The following is a 22,580-nucleotide window of genomic DNA, read 5'->3' as shown; positions in this document are numbered from 1 at the left end:
ACATGTCTGACTAAACATTGCCATGACCTGCAGCCTGGTGACCGAGCCAATACAAGATTCCATCAGACGTTACTGCTACAACCCTATTCCTGATGCCCTTTCCAAGCCCTGCTCACAAAAAACACTGCTGCGAAGGGTGGGGTGGAAGACTGCCTGCCTAGATTCACGAATTGTACTGCAACCAGCCCACCAGACCGAAAGACGCTTGACATGTCTGGCAGGTCACCCCTTCTCCTGTCCTTGATAAACAAGACTGCACCTGCTGCATAACCAATTGCTATCATAGCTGCTCACGTGAGGGACGAACCCTCCATCCGCTTATACACTTTCATACAGTTCTATGAGCGATATAAGCAGAATAGCAATATTCCTTTGTGCTGGATATCTATCAATTTGCCATTTGATTCTAATGGAGGAGTCCATAGTCCAGATGTCATTTGGATGAGAAGAAAATGCTGCAAACAGTTTGCACATGGGCATCTCGTCCCCGGATGGTTTAGTGTTGCCTCGCATTTCCTAGCGGCAACCCCACAGTTACCCCTGCCGGACAAACAGCTTGTGCCAGCTGCAGTTCATCTTGTTCAAACTGGCCATCTTCGCAATTGTGAAGTTGGGAGTGGCAGCATCATTAATGGGTATCCGTCCCAGCTAAAACTGATCCAAACGTTCATTCTAAACTCTTGCAGAGTACAGTTTACCAGCAGTAGCACACTCAGTAGACAGGGCACTTTTTTCGAGTGTGTAAGTAGGTCCTGCACCTGGCTACCCAAAGACTGGTCTGGATCTTGTTAACCTGCCTTCAAACAATCCAGAGGTCTTTCACCATCCAAATAGGCAGATTTGTATACAGGTGTGGTTTCAGAACCACCCAAAAGGTTTCAACATGTGGCGCTGCAATCGTAATCATCAATTGTGATAAAAAAATGTCAAGCTCATGAAAAGTGATCATCAAGGAGATGGGCATTTTTATTTTTTTGATAATCCAAAACCTACCATTCTCCCTAACATCTGGCAACATTTTGTTTATTAAATTGTACTCTATTTTTCTAATTTGGTTTGGAATTTTTATTAGTCTCTTGACTTTATTACTGTTTTGATACTGGAGCAATACTTCACCCATTGCCCTATATTAAGCTGGTCTGCTATGTGCAGTAGCTACCAGTGTGTTGAGCTCAAGTTAATTTTGCGGATTTGATCACACTTACAAGGGTCGCAATAGTTCCTTGAGGTGGGTAGTCACTCACTCCAAATAATTATCCAATTTCTTACAGAGATTCTTTAACATAATGTGAAAAAAGAATGAAAGAACTGAAACCAAAAGCATCAAATATTTAGAAGTGGACAAAGAAGTTACATCAACAACAAAGAAATGTATAAGCATTATTAATATCCTTTAATTATTGCTACAGCATATACATTAGTCATACAAAGCAGCAAAACCAGTGTTTCGTTACCGCCAGACTCCTTCCGGCCTATAAAAAAGTTGGTAGGGTAAATACTTTAACAGTTTTTACAAATCATATGTACACAAGGCCGTGATGGCCTATTCTCCTCTCTGCAGTCCTTAAACAGGTTAAGACCAAACAAATTCAGTTCCCCACAGTTGTACGTACTTAAAAATATTCATATGTACAGGTAGAAAGTATGCAAAGGGTTTATTGGCACAATATGCTGGAGGCCACCAGAGCCTACCGGTTCCCTTCCAGCAATAGGAAAGACACCGCTTCCACAAATTGCAAGCATTAAACTTGCACAAAAATAGAAACCTGGAGGAATTGATCTGCATGCTACATTAAAAAGAATGTAAGACCCACCCAGAAAATGTAAATACCCTAAGCTGGGAGAGGTATACCAACAGGATGCCTGTATTCAGTTGAAGCCACTTTCCCCATTCAGAGACCTCCTTTTAAGGGAATGTTGAATGAAGCAATGTGCACACTAGGACCACAGCAGCAAAAGTTGAGAGGAATAACCAAGTACCATGTACGTAGGGTTAACTATCGCTCACGACGTAAACAAAACAATACTTGCAGCATTTATTTGAAAGATGAGCTGTTTGTTTCTTAAGCCACCTGGCTATGAGGGCAGGTCACTCTTTCTACAACCCCTTATAGAAGATTGCACTGTTTCCGGCAGCAGGAAAGGAGAAGAGAAACAACCGTACCAAACAGAAGCTTGCTACAACGATCTATTGTTTGTGGGGACTCAATGTGCACCCGTGTGCTTTTTCCCTTGCATGGGAACGCACCTGCATCATTGGGCACCTACTTTAGGAATCTGTACCTCGTCCAATGAAGCAGACACTTGTCTGTGAAAATCGGCGTCATTGCTTACATTCCCTATGGTCATGGCTCGATGCAGTACTTGGTCGTATATGGGAATCCCTTTGTGAGTTATAATATCCCAACTAGCTATAAATACCTCCTAAAGCATCTGAAATAATGTATTTTTTCTTAGCTTGGACAAACTTGCTTGTACAATTGTGTGTTGATGCTGGAAGTGCCTTTGCTCATAAGGCAGGACAATGGACAAAGGGTAAGGGAGATTGTCACTTCTATTCCCTAAAGCAAATCTACCCTAGTAATGGACACTTTGTACTCATTTTAAACTTATCCCATGTTAGGGAGGGAGTGCCTTTCAACTCTGAGCTACAGGTTCACATCAAGCTCTTGCACGACTTAGAGTAGTTTTCCTCTGAGCCAATAGCGCGGATTGATCCCAGACTACCCGAGAGTGTCTCTAACCCTAGATCATGGATGGTCATTTAGCCCTTGCTTGGCTTAGAGTAGATTATCTGAGCCACGAGTGCGGATTAATAACAGACTATCCGAGAGTGTTTTCATACCTAGATCATGGATTGTCATTGGGCCCTTGCTTGGCTTAGAATATCTTTCCTCTCTTGGGTTCTGGAACTTTTCGAGAGCCAGGTGCACAGAGGTAAAATACCGTTATCCGTCGCTAAATGCTCTGTGAATTCTGGGCAAACAGATTATCTCGGATACATTTTTAGTAAATAGTCATAGAACAACAAAAAGGCACCAAAACACAACATCCTCACATTGTAGATCGTGACAATTGAAGGCAATCAATCAACAACTCTCCAGTGGTGTGCATGTACCATTCATATATTTGCCACAACCTGTTAGAGCAGGGGATGGGTGGCAAAAATCTTTCTAGCTAGGAGTCACCTGCCACTCACAGAGCTCAGAGGGTTTGGAGGATACAGACATTGGAGTATTGCAATTTTAAGACGCTCTGCAGATCGTGGACTTAAACGTTTGATTGCCTTCTGAGAATTAATGAGTACAAGAAAACCAGTAAGTTACCCATAAGACTTCACCCATAGAAGGAGTCGACCCTCACCGCATGGCTACACTGGAATGGACACATTTGCAATGTGCCATTACACTCTTTAAAGAGTCCCAGAAAAGACAAACACAGATGCTTTAGGAGTCCATGCAACCAACATGTTGCTCTAAGTAACACAAAGGTTTGCACTAGCATAGTTGACAAATTTTTAAAATTGTTCGGTCTGATGTGGTCTGCTCCAACCCTTGAAAGGTTCACCAAGAAAATACCTCAGTAGGGTTCATAAAAGTCTTATCATGAAGTACAAAAACAAAGATCTGAGAGTGCAGCAATTAAAAACAAAGTGTGCGCACACACTCAAAAGCACTAGGAGGGAAACACGCACCTGACAGCAGAAAAGAGGAAGAAAAAGCTAGAGGGACTGAGGCATTGCAGGCATACAAGTCTTAGTAACCCACCCACAACGCTACAAGGTATCATACCCTGGAAATCCCCGATAAGAAAAGCAGCATCACTAACTCTGAAGGGGAGGTTCAGCACGAGAGCAGAAACCAGAAGAGATTGATATCCCAAGTAAGAATTCAGTTAACCCCCCAACACTTGGGCAGTCATGGAAGACTGATGACACTATGAGCTTCTCCGCTGCTGGTAGGCACCACAACCACACTTTCGGAACAAACGCCATATTTGTTCCTCCGCTACAACTGCCAGGCTTGCCGTGGAAGACAGGCATTGTAGCACATTTGCTGCCCACCAGTTAGTGTTACAATGTCACAACTAAAAAGTATGATTTCCCATCGATGCGTTGCAACACTAAAAGGTTTCTCCTTTGTCAAAATATTACATAAAGCAAACAACAACAACAAGATCGTTAGTATAAAGAGCTTGCTCCAAACAGCATTTGCTTCAGTGACACCATAACCATGACTAGGAGAGTCACGCAGTAGAAAATTTATATTAACTTGTTTTCCTAGGTCCGCAGATACCCCTTTCACTACGGAAGACTAGCGACTTAAAATAGCTTGTACCTTCTGCCAAAGGGTGGAACATGGGGTTCTGAAGCTCTTTCTATTCACAGAGAGAGGATATTCATTGGGAAGCCAGGACCCGGGAATGTTTGTATGCACATTGGCGCTCATGTAAGCATATGTGGATGTAAAAAGACACAGGTTTTTAAACTTCTTCACATTAAAATGAGCAATGTGATCCTCTTGTCGTGACAGGACCTTTTTTTATTGCATATTGCTTTCTTGCCTCCACTCTGCTCCGAGCCTTTCTTATGCCATCATGGTATGGTTTCCGGAAACCAGCAGTTCACTATTTCCATGGAACTGCCCCATTGCCTTAATCTTCCTCGCTCCCTTTCAACAAGTCAATTTAGCACTAGTGCATGTGATGGCATAAAAGGATAATATTGTTTGCACATGTACTTGCTGAGTAGTGAGATTAAACCATTTCCAGTTCTAAAGTCTCACTAAGTGACCACCACTCTCAGCTGCCCTAAACAACCTCACCAACTAGTTGGGCCTAGTCACTAGTGACACTGATGTAAGCCCCTTTTTGGAGCAGCGTTTGCTGACAAGAAACCTCCATCCTCACAGATGTGAACTCTGTACCTGAAAATCGACTCGCCCCTGCCGTCCAAAGAAACGCCACAACTTGGTCATGTGTGAAGGGTTTTTAAAAATTCATAGAGACTTATTTACAATTTTTGCATACTTCACTTTAAACTATCTCAGTCTCCTGGCTTCCTCTCTTTACCTGAAGGAATGCCTTTGCTGTATACTTCACTTCCTCATTCATTAGGCAGAACAAGCTAGGTAATGTGACTCCCACTTCTTTAATGGCAGCCATTAAATGTTGTCCACCTTGGCGGTTGTATTAGTAATAATGGGGCGACCCGGTGTCCCTCAGAACCTGGGTATTAATATTAGACAAAAAACTATTGGTTCTGTCGGGATGTGTACAATTACTTAGAGCATTGTTTTTAAATATAAAGATAAATTACTTTTTATAGAACATAAAACAATGATTCCCAAAAGAAATTAATTCACACACATAGGAAAACACACACAACAGAATATAATGATCAATAGTATATTCTGAATGAGTATTAAATATTTGAGGCGGTCACAGTTACACGTTCAATTGTGTCAACAAACCAATAAGTGACTGTGGTGAACAAAGTGACATATAGTGATTAAGTGATATAGATAGTACACTATATACAAGACAAATACATGTGAAACAAATGAGGGGGAGGGGGAATTTTAGCGAAGGTTTCGTCCTCATTTATTTCACATGTATTTGTCTTGTATATAGTGTACTATCTATATCACTTAATCACTATATGTCACTTTGTTCAGCACAGTCACTTATTGGTTTTTTGACACAATTGAAAGTGTAAGTGTGACAGTCCCAAGTATTTAATACTCATTCAGAATATACTATTGATCATTATATTCTGTTGTGTGTGTTTTCCTCCGTGTGTGAATTAATTTATTTTGGGAATCATTGCTTTATGTTCTATAAAAAGTAATTTATCTTTGTATTTAAAAACAATGCTCTAAGAAATTGTACACCTTGGCGGTTGAGCAGGCCATACTTGGAATCATATCAACCTGGGTGGTTAAGCAGCAGGCCGTACTCAAGCACTTTGAGTGTCCAAGACTTGAAGTCCCAGTGGGAGATGGTGTACAGCTCTAAAAGAATGGCCATTTTAACATACCACCGACAGAAGGGAATGGCCGGCAGGGTGGCAGCTGTAAGTCCTAGGTCTTTGCATGGGGCAGTGGTTACGTGGCAGGGAATGAAGGCACCAAAACATTAATGCAGTAAACTATACGCAGTTGTTTGCCACCGGGTACTCAGAGCTGCTGGTTCAAACTGTAGCTAGAGGTAGATGTGGCTTGAAAAGAATTGGCTTATCGTGGTTCGAATCGAACTCCCTAACATACCATTTGACTTGGTACTAAGTAGTTTCACTTGCAAATGGAGGAAACAAGTGAAGTTGCTTATAGCCCACAAAGAATATCCCTCACATCACTTCGATGACTTGAAGGGGAGGGGGGGGGGGGGGGGAGAATCTATCCAATCTCTCTGTTATCTGGTCTATGGCTCAAAACCCAAAACTGGCGTCACAGGTTAAGAATTTAAAAGCAACCGTTTCAGCGAAAAAACACAAACTTATTTACACTCCCAGAATCTGTAAAGTGAGCAGCTGGATTACATGCTTCTGCAGGGCGCAGTGCCATACTAGTGGGAAACCCAGAGATATCCTAATGTGAAAGGGCAGTGAAGTGTCTTTTGGAACCTGGATCTTGTATATCCAGTATCCTCCAAAGGGTCTCGGAGGCTGAAGCCAAGAGATGTGATATCAGATATAATGGAAGACTGTAATTAAGACATGAGCTTATTATTCACACTTTGACAATATCAACAGTAACCCCTTATGGCAAGTGATCATAGCTTTCCTGTTTTTTTGTACCAAATATTTTTTCCATGTACCAAACCTTTCCCAATCAGACAATGCGTACTGGGTGAGAATTGTCCTCGACACTGAATGTCTTATTTCTATAATTGCATCTTTTCCCCATATTGTTATATGCTGCCCCCTCCCACCCCCCTCCCCTGAGACACAAATACTTGACGGAATATTTCTTCAGTCACATGACTCGCCAGAGGGCATTATTTAAAAGAAATATGTCTGCAGATGGAATGCCTCTATTGTAAGTGGAAATTAGAGAGAACATCACTCTGTTTCCATATGATGTACCTCATTACACCCAACACAAAGAACCTAGTGAGGCCCCATGGCCCGCATGACTTGAACGTAACGGTTTCGGGCTTCTGGGTAGTCATACAGCCTGCGAGTATGCGCGCCTTCTCATCGTACCACTGACATAGCACCGGAGCATATTCGGCACGCACCAAAGATGCTTCAAAGTTTTCTTTCTTGAGCGTGAATTTTTCCACACAAGGGTCATGCCCTCGTTAACAGTTAACCACCACAGAAGACCCCTTCTTTTTTTTAATGCAGTTGATTGACCAACATGATGTCCTCTGGAACCAGCAGTGATAGACCCATGTGTTCAGGTGAGCAAAAAAGTATTTTAAACTAGGAATTGTCTTTTCCTCTTTGTTTAGGTCCAATGTCTTGTGCAAATAGAAAAAAATGAAATATTAAAAGGAATATATGGTGAATAAATGAATGTATGGAGCACCCACATTATTTGGAACAAAGAAGTGCTGCTTGTCACGGAGTAGCAAACGCACCGTGACCTGAGAAGGGTTCTTGAAATGTACCGGCCAACATGAGATACAAAAAATACGAGTCTTGGTACCAAGGACAGTCTGAGGTCTAAAGGTTCTCCCCGGGCTGGTATTGCGGCTCTGTTGCTGTGAAATAGTCCTCCAGGAAAGCCTGCAGATACTCAAAAGTGGGCCTCTCCTCTGGGTCCTTCCTCCAGCACTGGCACATAAGATCATGCAGGGATTCTGGGCAGTCAGGGGGGCAAGGCATCCGGTAACCACGCTCTACTTGATCTAGGACTTCTCGGTTCACCATACCTGCAACCCAAACATAAGAGAAACTTAGAAGGGGAGGACAACAGCATTGACAGGCTACAGCATGAACTCATGGCAACCCGATATAGACAGGTAAACAATAAGTCAGCACATCCTGGTCTACCAGCTACTCTGCTTATTGCAATGCTTTTTGGTTGCAAGCTAATAGCTTCCGGGACCCGCCAACATGGATCCTCTGCAAATCATCCCTACCACTTTATAATAGTAAATGTTAACCTCCACCATATCTTGGTCGCAAGGAGCCCTTTCAGTGAATCCAACTCCAGCCTCTCTTACATCCTGCCATTTTAATTCTCAAATGATTCTCCAGTCCACTGAAAATCCAAGGTTTAGATATCAAACGTAAACACTTGTTTCAGCTACACAAACACTGCCCTTCACCATTGTGTCTGATGTATTGACTTCTACCTTCGCTCGATTTATGGCTGCAACTAAGCAACTTCATGGCAACTTTAGGCCACACTCGTTCCACATAAGCACAGAGTCCGAATGCAGAGATACCCACTTGGGAGTGGGATCATCACTGGGAGCAGGATTGGTGTTTGCACCCATTCTGAATGTAGTATCAATAGCATCCAATTAATGTAATACCACATGCGCAGAAGAGAGGACAATATGAAAACATCAGATAATGGTTCATCCTCCTGCTCAGAGTTAGACACTTGACATGGATCCTGAAATCCCCCACGCAAGGCTGGTGCAGTGAGATGGCGAACATTGTGGGGATGTTCAGGACCTCCCTTAAATGTCTGGTACCTTCACAAAGCCCCTGCCACACGGCCTTTGTCAGTGCAGTGGCACACTGCTTCCCATCAGGAGGCCAGTCCCTTTCTTCCTTACAGAGGGTTTGCTGGGACCTTCATTTGTTGGCGCTGCTGTGCACAGTAAACAAGTGTAATTTCCTAAGAGGGGACCAAAAGGTTCCCTCAATGCTGGGTGCAATGTCGACTCATTTCTTTAGGACAGGTTGTGTGCAATTCCTGCCCCGTAATCTCCCATGTTTACCTAAGACCCTCCAGCATCTTTCTCCATCTTATCCTGCTAAACCAGCTCAGTGAGATGAGTCAGATGTACAGAGAGCTGTACAAGTTCCCAGTCACAGATGATATTCAAGGTCCCCCCCCCCCTCATGGGACCAGGGATACCTGCAGACAACCGCTAATTAACATTCAGCCATCAACCTGTATCTGTTTGCTGTGCAGTGTAATAATGACTGTACAAGCAATTTTTTTATATTGGGGCACATGGCCACGACCCGAGCAGGACAACCCTGAGCTCACTCATGTGCAATCAGCACCTGTGTGCCCCTTTAATACCAAGCCCCCTGAATAACACACCTTCCCAGAGTGTGAATGAATGTGTCTTTTAGGGTACTGTCATAGGATGTTACAGAGTCAAACCTAACCAAGTCTATTAACCAAGGTCACATATCACTATTTGCTTGCAATAAAGTTGACTTTTATTTTGTCTTATATATTTTAAAGTCGAGTTGAAATTGTTGAGTTAATAATGTGGTGTCTTAATTACATATGAAAATTCCCAAAATCTTGAATTTTTTAAAGGGTGTTCTTGCATGCATTATTTAATTTCTCAAAGTATATCCTAATAACCCCATAGTACTCACTTACACTTCCCATCCCTGAACCCTTAAAACCCTACGCTATGTTTTCATGCAATCCTTCCCTGAACCCTAAAACATTCCTCACCATCCCTTAACGCTACCCTTTCATAAACTCCAAATGTACCTAAATGCATCCCAATGCTACAAATCCCTAAACCCTACCAACCCCTTACTCCCCTTGATAACCCTTCCTTTAACCCTAAAACACCTTGCTACCCCTAACATTATCTTTGCCCGAGTGCTAAAAGCCTCTTATTACCTCTAATGCTACCCTTCCTGACCCTAAAAAAACCTTAAATTTCCCCTACTGCTACCCATCCCTGAATCCTAAAAAATGTCAAACCTATTAATCTACCCATCCCTGACAGCTAAAAACTGAATGCTACACTTTCCCTCAATCCTAAACACTCCGCACTAGTCCTCTGTCCCGTTCCCCACCAAACTGTAAATGCTTTTCTCTATTTAAGCAGGAGGATACACCATACACTTGCTTCCAATATACTTGTATTCGCCCAATATTGTATGACATTTTTGTAGCCACATTTTTTCCATTCTATTCTTTCAGCAGACAATATATTTAACACTGTACTTTGCAGTCTACTTTTCATCCCCACAATGTGTGTACTGAAAATCAATTTAATAAGCTCCAAATGTTTTTATTTCTCACTGCAAATCAAACTGCTCATCTGTGAAGAATATCCAGGAATGGACTACGATTTCTACGAGCAAAAGTGACTGCGGTCCAGTAGTTCTCCCTCAGTGAGAGTCCACTTAGCTCTGTGGGAACTCATTAATAGGTACTTCCATTTTCTCTTCCCCAAATGTGGTCTGAAGTTCCCTTCTTTCTACAGATTACCACATTTACTAACCACAAACTATTGTATTACCTATGAGCAGTGGTGGCTCCTCCGCTAAGGCAAATACATATTTTCTTTCTCTACTGCCATTCCATGGTCCTCCTCTTCCTTCCAGACACACGTGGGATGTTGTAGCTCGCAGTCATTCGTCCGTTCTGACAGACCATGCGGGATGTTGCATCTTACTGTCTTCCATTCAGTCAGATCACTCATCCCACATAGCCTGCATCCTGTTTAAGTATTTAACAATGCCTGATCTGCCTCAGAAGACATTTTTATTTGTGGTATTCACTACTGTCCAATCGGTTACTGTTTAGCCCCCACGTGGCTGATTGGACTGTGTGCTGTGTGTGTTTGCTTTGCATGTCTGATTGGACTGTGTGCTGTGCGTGTTTGCTTTGCATGTCTGATTGGACTGTGTGCTGTGCGTGTTTGCTTTGCATGTCTGAGCTTGTTTCTCAATACTCACAAAAATTGTGCCCAGAAGCGCCCTCCGTATCTCACAATGGGTGAGCAGCTGAACTCATAAAATGTGGGCATGCCGCCAGTACTTTGTCATTTTCTGAGTATTGCTGTGTTTTTATTCTGTTAATTTGTGTTTAGCTGGAGTAAGTGATGTTCCGATCACCGTCTCTGCTTCTATCCCCCTCGCCCATCACACTCTACACAGTACCATTTTGATTGTGCCTCTAGGTACAAAAACTTGACACAGACTGCACAAGCACATTCATCCAGAGTGCCCGATTCAAATGAAGTAACTGGCTAGTTTAGACCTTCAGGTACACCCCTGATCACGCTTGCTACACGTTGCCCACCTCATCATCCTATACTTACTGAGCCGCCCTCTTCGGGTCATCTAGAGTGGGTAGTCAGGTAAAGGGCAGAGAGGTTAAGGTTGTTTTTTCCATTGAGCCCACTATAGCCGGACCTCCTGCCACTCTGACCCAAAATACCAACCTACACGCCCCCTCCAAACAGTGGTTACCTAAAACTGCCTCATGATCATGGCCCTACTGATATTCCCGAACCCTACCGGGAATCCTTCAATAGTTAATCCCCAGAAGGTCCACCCACCTCACCCTCAGATGGAACCCTAGTAGGTAGTGACACAGCTGGGTCCTCTACAGAATCTGACCATAATTATTCTGGTGGTTTTTGCAAAGTGCCTCTTCCAGTAGGAAACGGGGTCACTCTCAGAAGTTGCCAACCTGCTGATATGTAGAGGCTATGTGTTCCATACCACCATCTTGCCAGAGTTTGACATGACCCAGTGTGAATTCTTTCTCGTTTGTTGCTTATTCCCATCCACACTCTCAAGCTCATTCCTGCTGATATATAGACCACTAATCAACTGAGAAGTCTCCTTACAAGCCATCTAGCCAGAATCCTTCCAACATACTATCTCCATTATCATAAACCAAAATGTGATGCTTTCTCTGAGCCAACACACTCTGGGTGCAAGCCTTTTTATGCCTGGACTCATAGCAACAGGAAACCTCCCCATCATCTGGATGATCATGACCATATCCTCTTTGCCAGTTTCCCCAAAATAATGACTACTACAGCAATAGTGACCAACAAACCCATAAGCAATAAGGTTATGGGCAGAATAAGAGCATAAAGCGGCTCATCACTGACAAAAACAAAAGGCTTCCCACGCAGACAGCCCTTGCAACACTTCCTGCCAACTAGACACAGCAACTCTCCATAAAACCAAATCATCCCATCTCGCAATCCTCTTTGTTCCTCTACACACACAAGAGCAGTAACACATGAAATAAGAACGCCACTCGTGCTCGACATCAAAGCACTTCTTCCTCTGTAGACCCCACTAAGTAACTCATCCCATTTCAATCAAGCACCATCTACTGAGCATGCCACCCTCCCAACAAGGTATTAGCATGCCTCGGCCTTTGATGCCCACCCACAATATCATATTAAAATACACAATTCAGTGTGGCAAGAAGAATGCCAGCCTCTTAGGTACTGCGGGTCAGGGGTGCTCTGCATCTGGCTTAAAGTTCACAAAAACTTCTCTCAAATTGTATACATTTTAATATGCAGTGTACAAGAAAGCATACTCCCTCTCTGTTGGACATTATCTTTAGGTTGTACCAGAAGATTAAAACAGACCATTTACGTTACATGGCATACCTGAGGGAGGTACAGAGAAAGGTGTGGGAGTGCATATATGGGGAGGTGGGAGTGCATATATGGGGAGGCAGGAGGGCCAGTTTCCCCACATCAACAGCACTTGCTTTCCTAGGAGCTAGAGCTGCTTACCTGGATAAGGTACCCTGCCTTTCGTGGTGAGCTCAGTCAGAAGGATCCCAAAGGACCACACGTCAGATTTGATGGTAAACCTTCCATACAAAGCAGCTTCCGGAGCTGTCCACTTGATGGGAAACTTGGCACCTAAGAGGGGGAGAAATGAGAGGATGAAGAGGCGTCCAAGAACAAAACAAAGCGACAATGGCATCTCAAACTGTATTAATCCATATTTCAAGGTAAGAGTCCCATACTGTGAATTAGAATATATAATAATATTTCTCTACAGAGATTAAAGTTTATTTCACCTGCTCTGCACCCAGGGTGGGCTCAAGGGTTGAGAAAATGCGGGTGGAAGCATGCTGACCTAAAAGGAATTCCTTCATTGGGCTTCTCCCATGAGCATTTAAAGATGATAACGTGAGGACCACCTATTCTTTAAAATAAAATACACACGTATTTCTGTCTTCCATTGGCTTGTTATTATCTTTACCCCCTTGTCACTCCTCTGAAGGGCTTTCAGGTCCTACTCTCCAGGTCGGCCTCCTATATTAAAGCAGATATGGGAAGTAGGATGCACGTTCTGAAACATGGCCCTATTGTAATGTCCATCAAGTTTTCACCCTTTATAGCTTTTGGATTTGCCATTACAAAATGGATGGCTGTGGAAAAACTAAGCCCTCTAGCTTGTATTCAATGAGTAACTTGTAATGGGTAGAATTTGTTCCCCGCTTGGGTAAAAATCCCCTTTTCACATCTGGATTTGATGTAAAACCAATGTGGCAACTCCTCCATTTTATCTCAACAGCGAGGGTAACCAGTGGGCTTGGTGGCCTTCCACAGTCTGGTGTCTGTAGCTGGAGGTGTCTTGTCTATGGGTGTTCCCAAGGTGTCGCCGTTCTCACCATCCCATTAGCGGCTACTGCTACGATAAGAGAGCAGCAGTATAATGCAATCAGCAGCATTCTCTACAGTTTATTCTGCCCTGAGATTTACCTAAGGTAAGAACAAGCCAACTGCCAGACCCACGATAATAAGCAGGGGAAACGGGGCCTGCCACAGAGGGTAGCTGCTGCAGTTCCCACTGGCCTACCTCCCACAACAGGAATTGAAAATACAAGCTTAAGACAAAAGGTTTGAAGCTATACACTGAAAAATGGACCTGATGAAATGAGCATCTGTGTTGTTCTACGTATCATTAGTACACTGCAGCAGAAAGCATTATGGGTCAATGTACAGGTCCACGTGCATATCTGGGGCAGATGGACGCAACACATCTGTCCTTCTACGAGCCTAAGAATGCACCTAAACACATTCCAGATTTACAACCCTTCTGGAGTGAATGAATCCATTAAGGGCAGTGCCATATATTCTCACCACCCATTGAATTATGGACAATAACAGCCTGTGGTATGGAGGGATGATACGTGTCGTCACCGTGTGTGCACAAGCACCGTCCTGCAAGTGCTGGGATTAAAACCCAGAATAGAAACACAGCGGAATCCAGTTTTATGTGGAGAATTCTTCTATTTTAGGAACTAGTTAATTTCCCCCCAACTTTGATATGCAGACTAAGTTGAAGATGGATGAGGCGTTTGCCAAATCATTGGACACATGGTTTCTTCAAAGACAGAGACCAGAGTCTCTGGCTTGTGGTTGGACACATGTTGAACAATGATGGCTTTTGATTTAGGGCAGAGTGAAATTAGCTCCCCCATATACTACAGAAGGCACTACAGGGAAGGAAATGCTAATTGGCTGGGGGATCAAAGCACTACTCACTTGTTAAAATATTGAATTAAGCCCTATTTTATGAGGTTTTCCTGCTAGTTACAGTTGTAGGATATTATCACATTCTTCTCATGGTCAATGAGATGCCTCAGTAGATGTTGGATGTGCAGATATCTAGAAACGCATTGAGTAATTAATTTTGCTCAAACAAATCCAGATAAAAACTGCTGAGGTCGATGTGGAAGTTTGGTTAACATGTGATAATCAGTTGAAGAAATTTAGACTTTGGGCAGTCAAGGCGAGAGGTGCAGTAAAATGAGTGCCTACAGAATTTTATAAAATGTATGCAGTTTATGGTGAGAAGTGCCTTTTACCATTTGAGGTAGCTTAATGGACACATTGTTAAAAGCAGCTGCTAAGTGAGCAACGTCTTCGTCATTTACTCGGTGAAGGGTTTTAGGAGCTCCACTTCATGACCCCCATGCACACATTTCTCCTCTGAATTTCTGCCTTTCTGTTCAACCTTGTGGGATAATGTATTCATATATTTTCTTTGCCCAGATCTTGAAGCCCAAGAGTTACCCACAAATACCTTGTCTGGCAGTATATTCATTATCTTCTATCAGACGAGCCAAGCCAAAGTCTGCCACTTTGCACACCAGGTTCTCGCCTACCAAGATGTTGGCTGCACGAAGGTCTCGGTGCACATAATTCATTCGCTCCACATACGCCATGCCGGATGCAATCTAGAATACAAACAAAATCCAGAATGTGCATTGGGGAACACAATGAGTTGGTCAAGATTACCGGATAGCTACAAAATTTCCATTCAAATGTTGGTGCTTTATTCGCATCTAATATGATAATGGTGTCAGATACCCTATAGACCTGCAACATTTCACAATGTTCCTCTGCTCATTTGGTCATCAAGGATAACCATTTAAAATAGTTTTCAGTAATATTAGTTTTCTATTTGAAAAACATTAGCAACTGCCAGCACAACTCACCTGAGCAGACATATCCACAAGCTGAGGCAGCCGCAAGTACTTGCCCATATCACCTTTAAGGAAATCCAGTAGACTGCCTGTGGGAGAAAACCAGTGCATTAATGAAGACTGCCCCAGGTTCATCATCTGACTATTTAACATAAACATCTCAAAATATAATTCCCGAATTAGAACTTCAAGAGCAAACCCTTCTATGATAAATCAGCCATTACCAAGACACCAGGCAAAACCACTCACTCCTAGCCAGCGATATTGTGGAGCTCTTACTCATTACCATATCGCCCCCATAATATGCCACCCATATCTAGGAACCCTTTCTAAGAAGTCTTTGAACTCGTTCTTAGACCTCTAACAAACTCTCTAATAACTCGAACACTAAGTGCTCTAAGAACTCATTCTGAAAAGCCTTCCTAAGAACTCTTGGAACTCTTTATAAGAACTTCAACAACTTTCTAAGACACCTTTTCCAACTTCTCTTAGAACTTATTCTAAAAACTATTTCTACGCTCGCTAATATCTAAGAACTCTTTCTAACAGCCCTTCATAAGAACACCAACTCAAATAACTTTCTACAAACTCTCTATAACTAATTTCTAAGAATCCTTTCTGAGAATGCCTTGAACTCTTTTTAGGCACTCTGTGGACTTTCTAAAAACTCTTTCAAGGAGCCCCATCAAAAAGCCCCATCAAAGAGCCCTCGGAAATATTTTAAGAACTCTAACTGCTCTTTCAACGCACTCTAAAAGTTCTCTCTAGGCACTCGATGGACTCTAAGAACTCTTTCCAAGATAATAACCATTTCTAAGAACACTATCTTAAAGAACTTTTTCTAAGAACTCTCCAAAATAACTATTTCTAAGAATCCTTTCCAAGAATGTCTTGAACTCTTTTTAGGCACTCTGTGGACTTTCTAAAACACTTCTAAGAACCTTTTCTAAGGACCCTAAGTACCTTTTTGAAGTACCCTTTCTAAGGACCCTAAGAACCCTATCTAAGAACATTAGGAATTCTTTTTTTTAGAACTCCAACAACTCTTTTTAAGATCTCTAAAAACTCTATGATAACAATTTCTAACAATCCTTTCTAAGAAGGATATGAACTCGTTCTAGGCACTCTATGGACTCTTTCTAAGACCTCTTTCCAAGATAATAACCATTTCTAAAAATCCTCTCTAAGTATGCTATGAACTCTTTCTAGACACTATAAGCACTCTTTCCAAGAACCCTTGCTAAGAGCCCTTGCTAAGAACTCTTAGCACTCTTTCTAATGAATCTTTCTAAGAACTTTCAGAACACAAATAATGCCTTCTAAGAATTGTTTCTAATAACCCTAAACTATTTCTGAGATCCTTTTTAAGAACTCTTGGAACTTTCTATGAATGCTAGTAACTCTCTTAGCACTCTAATAACCGACTAAGCACTCTAATAACTCTTTATAAGACCTCTTTCTAAGAAATCGGTCTAAGGACTCTTTCTAAGGACTCGTTCTAAGAAGTCTTTTTAAGAACTCAGAATTATTTCTTAGAACTTTTTCTATGAATACTTTCTACAAACTCTTAGAACTCTTCCTACAAACTCTTCCTAAGGATTCTTTTTTAGGGATCTTCATGTGAACTACTCCTCAACTAGCTTATGCTAATTTAAATGGATTCCCCCACACACACATACTCCAAGAAAATGCCAGTCCTGTAACTCTTCCCACAAAAATGCCTCACCCATCACCTTCTTGTGTAAGGGAGTGCAACAATCCTTACATACCAAAATAACCACTACCTACACCTTTCTCAAAAACACATGCCCAGAATGTCACCAAATGAAGAATGCTCCCCAACAACCAGTTTCTGCTTCCATGACAATCTCACCCTGCACAACTAATCACAGAAATTTCCTGACACTCCACCCCTTCCACCAGTGAATCCCCGCCCAGCACCTCCCACTCCAAGTTATCTCCACTGTCCATCTCCTCGCCTAAGGGATAAGACTTTCCTAGTGTTCTGCCATAAAACACCTTCTCACTCTGCAGCATTTCATTGGCACCCTCTGTCCATGACAAACTCATTACTGGACTATTTTCAGGAATATTTCTGAGTACCTTCTAACACAAACACCATCCCCAGACATCACTTAGTCCTGGGAATTTCTTTTCACCCAAAACAACCCTCCTGGAGAACAAAAGGTTTCTCTGATTTCACACCTTTGCTCATGTATTCGGTGACAATGTAGATTGGCTCTTCTGAAACCACAGCATACAGTTGCACCAACTTCTCGTGGCGTAGCTTTTTCATAACTTGGGCCTCCTGAAGAAAGGCTTCTGGTGACATAGTCCCAGGCTTGAGGGTTTTTATGGCTACTCTGGTGGTGCCGTTCCAAGTTCCTATTAAAGAAATTAAAGATACTCCGGTGAGATTATGCACCATCAACATTTGCCAGTCAAGTGGCTGCAGCACCACTGCTCCAAAAAATATAGTGGAAATTTAGCACTAGAAAACGTCTGGTTAAAACAGAGGACTGGGGTTGTTGTGTGTCCATTTACAGGAGGGGAAGGGCCTTTGATGCTTATGAAGAAGGGGTGAGCAGACATTAAACATAAGTAGGTAATGTGGAAATGGGAAATCTGATCTTTCCATCCCTAACAACTCCCTCTTTGGCATTAAATCAAAAGAATAAGTAACTAACATGGGTTTTGTGATAGGAGGAAGAGCATGCACAATTAAACCCTCCTCAACAAACATCAGATGGATATGCACAAAACTTAGCATGCTGAAATATAGCCAAATGCATGAAGCGAGAGCCACATTTCTTACAGATTTGTCAAATGGAGCTTAAGTTGGACGGAAACAAAAATGGCTTTAATTGGAAACGGAGACAGAAAAATAGCTACGCATTCGCTGTCTCTGACTGAGTAATTTACATGTCATTGATAATGTCCTAAAGCACACACTATATTCTTAATTGCTTGTACGGCCCAGCAGTCTCTGGTTAGAACTGAAATCTAGCACAAGACCAATAGAGGAGTCATTCCCACAGGGAGCTGGCATGGGTGAGTTTTAATACTGTTACCTTTCTACAAGCATACTGATCACCCTAGTTCCAATTAAATGTTTTACACATTAATCACAAACCTGTTCATAACAATACTCTGGTGTAAAAGTGTCAAAATTATTCCAAAACCTGTTCTCTGCTTCCCAAGTCCAGGTTCTAACAAACTAAAGCTGCTTCCCCCAAAAAACAGTTGATTTATGTGGCCATCAGCTGTTACAGTATTGTAGCAGCTAGTTACAGACTGGAAAAGTGCTCAAGATTCTCATATCGGAGAACTCTTTGCAGCATTGCCCAACAGTCAGGTGGATCCTAAGAGTGCCTAGAGGTGGCAGAGTCCGAAACGTGCAATAAGAACAGAGAGCAAACCAATTACACATGGGTGAGTGTAAGCAGGTTAATTTAATAGAAAGATCATCTGAAGTCCCCTCAAAATGCCATAATCAAATACCAAACCTCAGGCACAAGGTAAATAATTCCCAGTCCGAGCACATAGATTATGACGATAGTGTAATTAAAAGGGGAACACCAGCTGAGGAATAATAGTTCATGCATAAGCTACATATCAGAGAAAAAATACACTAGTGATCAGTTTTCAGCCCTCTTCGTGGACACTAGAATTTCAACATCCGTCATATCAGTCAATAATAATGAAGGAGTCCATCCTACCGGTCAACAACAATCAAAAACCATTAAACTGACCTCTGTTGCATGCTTATTGTATAGTGACAACTGGCAAGACATTTCTCTATGTTATTTCCCCAATTACCTTCAAAGAAGCACCACCCAAAATCACTCAACAGTACACCTCTCCTCATCAAAATATTTTGTGAGTTCGTCTGAACTAGCCCCTTGGTATTAAATCCATGCTTCTGGTGGATGCTTGCGTAAAGGTTGTGGAGTCAGTTTTTCTTCTTCTTGTCTACTTGTCAGAAATCCTGTAGAAACGGCAAGCAGTAGGCAGCCACTATGAAGGGGGAAGCCCACTCCAATTGAAAGCTACAAAAAAACTATGCCCTTCTAACAACAGGGTTATCAACAGAAGACATCAATTAGAAAATGTTTAACAGATTCCTGCAGGCAAGTGAAATCAGATGCAACTATTACAGGCAGCACTGTCTACATCTAAAACTGGTTTCATAAAATCAGACACACCTGACTTGCTTGTGAGACTTGTGTTGAGCGTATGCATTAATGTGAGTAACTTGATTAGAAAAGATTCTGAATCTTGCCTGTTTTTTTGTTCAATAATGACAAGAGTTATTTGACACACTGCCACATATTCTTGTGCATACCTGTTAACATTGTAATTTTAATTGTATTTATATAGCGCTTATGACCCCATACGAGGCTTTGAAGTGCTTTTCGGCAAGTAGCATACTACTCCAGAACCCAAGGGATTAGTAGTGGATTACTATGGGGAAATATAAATATAAATTGTTCATTTGAACTGTGAATGCGTGAGCCTGTCTGATAGGGGAGGGAAGAGCCTAGAAAGGGTTATTAGGGAGATCATAGTAGTAAAATTAGGTTTGAGGCGAGTCAAGGAAGGATAGAGATGAGAAGAGTCTAGAACAGGTTATATGAGAGATCATAGTGGAAGAATGAGGTTTGATATGAGTCAGAGTGGAGGCAGAGGATAAATTGAGAGAGGCCTAGGATGAGACAGAGTAGTGCATTGGAGGGATTTGAAGACTTTTTTCCCTTTTTTTCTTCCTTTGTACAGTAGGAGTAAAGTAATAAATATATAGATATACAACTACATAGAAAGGTTATACATGCATAAGGAACATAATAAAAAAAGTTATAAAATTGTATTGTATCATGTTCCAGGTGTGCAAGTGTGGGTAGTTAGAAATTTAGACTTTCAGGTACTGCAGTACGTAAAGCTAATTTGTGTATTTTTATCTGTTATTTTTTTAATACTTTCCTCAAAATTTAATAGTGAAGCACTTGTAGATACAATTGTGATCATATTTACATACTTTGATAAATAAAATAAAGAGACCCATTAGCATGTTATGTTATGTTATAGGGAATGTATTGAGCACGCGTACACCAAAGGTCTCTTGGCGCTGAGTTTGAAGCCACCCCAAAGATAGAGTCTAGCAATAGGCTGATCTAAGGTTCCGTTTAGGGAGGTACAGATGGATTTTCATAGAAATAAATTTGGGGCCCCTATCCTGGATTGCTTTGAAAATCATGCAGCCTGTCTTGAACATAGACCGCTGGACCTCGGGAAGCCGATGAAGCTGCTTCATCAATGGCTTAGTATGGCAGTGTCTTGGTTGTTGGTAAATAACTCTGGCAGCTTGATTCTGTATCAGCTGAAGCTTATGAATTTGATTGGCTGGGAGGCCTAAGTAGATAGCATTGGCATAATCCAACCTAGACATGATCATAGCCACCAAAAATCACCATGCTTGCTTCCCTGGTAAGGAATCTCCTAATCTTTTTGAAGTTCCTGAGTTGATAAAAGCAAGATGACGTGACCATGTTAATCTGCGATTGCATAGATAGGTTAGCTTCAATTTGGATGCCAAGGCTCTTTACAGAGTTTTTAGGGATTGGTGGAGTTCCTAGTGTATCCGGCCAGAGTGCTGGCGTCCAATGGTGTAGTCTGTTGTTTGAAATGACTATCTCGGTTTTTAGGTGCCAATCTTGAGTGGAGGTTCCTTTGTTGTAGATGTTCGGTGATTTTATTCCGATGAAAATTGGTCCCGTTCCATATATTGCTTTGTGGGTGATACAAAGAAGCTTGAATGTGGATCTTCTTGAAACCTGTAACCAATGTAGGGCCCGTCAAGGTAGAGGAGCTGTGGACTTGTGGCTTTACATGTAGGAGTAGTCTGGCAATAGAGTTCTGGATTCGTTGTAGTGTTTATCATAGTTAATAAAAATGTTCCATGGTAGTGGCCATTGGCGTAATCAAGTTTAGAAAGTACAAGAGAGAGAGTAGTTTGGACCTTGTGGAGAATTCCAGGGGGGGGGGGTAAGATGCGCTGCAGAGTTTTCATAGTAATGAAGTTTGATCTTGTTAACTTGTCCACCTGGGCATTCATTGATAATTTGGAGTCCATGGCAATTCCAAGGTTTCCTACTTCCTTAGATAATTTAGGAGGTGGTCCCAGATCGTCAGGCCAGGTGCAGAGTGGGTCATAACTTTCCCATTCACCACATGAGTATTTCAGTTTTGGATGCATTCAATTCATGGATGACTTCATGTCATATAGGCTGAAGCAATTGAAGTTTTGAGTCTATGTCTTTGGGGCTTTCCAGTTTAATAAGTATATTGTGAATATCTGACCTGACTACAACCCTCTGAAACCATTCTCCAGGAGGAGTTGACCCTAGAAGAAACAAAAAGAATTAAAACGCTGCAAAGTTGTGAAGTGGCCAGCAGATGGTGCTCAGCTCGGTCTTTCTGCAGCTCAGTTAAATCGGACCAAAATTATGGTTATTTTAATTTATTTTTTTATATTAAATAACTCTTTAATGAACCAATCAATTTACTCTGGCTTCTTGGAAGCTTCCTTTTGGAGTTTCTTTACTTCAGCTTTGATGATTTTGTTCCTCATTCTTTTGGCCTTCATGACGCGATAGTGGTCAAGATCTGTCCTCTTGGCTTTCTTACCTCTGGCATTGATCTTCTTTGCCCATCTTGTTTGAGACCATTTTTCATTTACATTTTCTTCCTCCCCGGCACGTCTTACAAACTTCTGACGAGCGCTGTGGGAGAACTTGAGCACAAAGTCAGTAAGCTGCATGCACTTGAAGGGCATAGCCTGCCTTTTGACGCCACTGCCAGGGCCATCCTCCAGTGCCCTGTTTTGGTCAATTACGTCAACAATTGCAACCAGCTTCCCTGCATGTGGGCCGAAGGAGATGAAGGCAACCCGGCCAATCTGTACATAACGCTTGAAAACCATGGTGGCAGTCCACGAGCAGAAAGGCAGACCAAAAACATGTTTGCAGAAGAAAAAGAACCTCGCTGTATGCTGATAAACTGCTCTGTACCGCCCTCAGTACCAAAATACCGTACTGCAGATGTAGCCTCCTCTTAAATCGCAGAGCAGAAAGAGTTCTACTAAGGCCCTAAATACGTTGCTGGATGGTTCACTTTTAACAGTTGGGGCATAAATACTAGTCTCAAATCATAGAG

At 42.1% G+C, this 22,580-nt stretch overlaps 1 protein-coding gene and 1 pseudogene across 3 annotated transcripts in view; both read right to left on the bottom strand.

Moving 5' to 3' along the window:
* Positions 1–1,367: 1,367 nt before the first annotated feature.
* Positions 1,368–22,580, bottom strand: part of SRC (SRC proto-oncogene, non-receptor tyrosine kinase) — a 211,037-nt gene continuing 189,824 nt past the window's right edge. For all 3 annotated transcript variants that reach the window (XM_085619192.1, XM_085619191.1, XM_085619193.1), the window contains 5 exons: positions 17,574–17,753; positions 15,381–15,457; positions 14,966–15,119; positions 12,658–12,789; positions 1,368–7,878 (listed from right to left, as the gene is read on the bottom strand). In XM_085619192.1, coding sequence (XP_085475318.1) covers positions 7,670–7,878; positions 12,658–12,789; positions 14,966–15,119; positions 15,381–15,457; positions 17,574–17,753 — 752 coding nt within the window. In that variant the 3' untranslated portion in view covers positions 1,368–7,669. The remainder of the gene's footprint in view (positions 7,879–12,657; positions 12,790–14,965; positions 15,120–15,380; positions 15,458–17,573; positions 17,754–22,580) is intronic.
* On the bottom strand, positions 21,891–22,391 carry LOC146812176 (large ribosomal subunit protein eL14 pseudogene; annotated as a pseudogene).

This window comes from Triturus cristatus, chromosome 7 (genome assembly GCF_964204655.1).
Source record: "Triturus cristatus chromosome 7, aTriCri1.1, whole genome shotgun sequence".
Taxonomy (NCBI): domain Eukaryota; kingdom Metazoa; phylum Chordata; class Amphibia; order Caudata; family Salamandridae; genus Triturus; species Triturus cristatus.
This window is presented reverse-complemented; position numbering and strand designations above follow the sequence as displayed.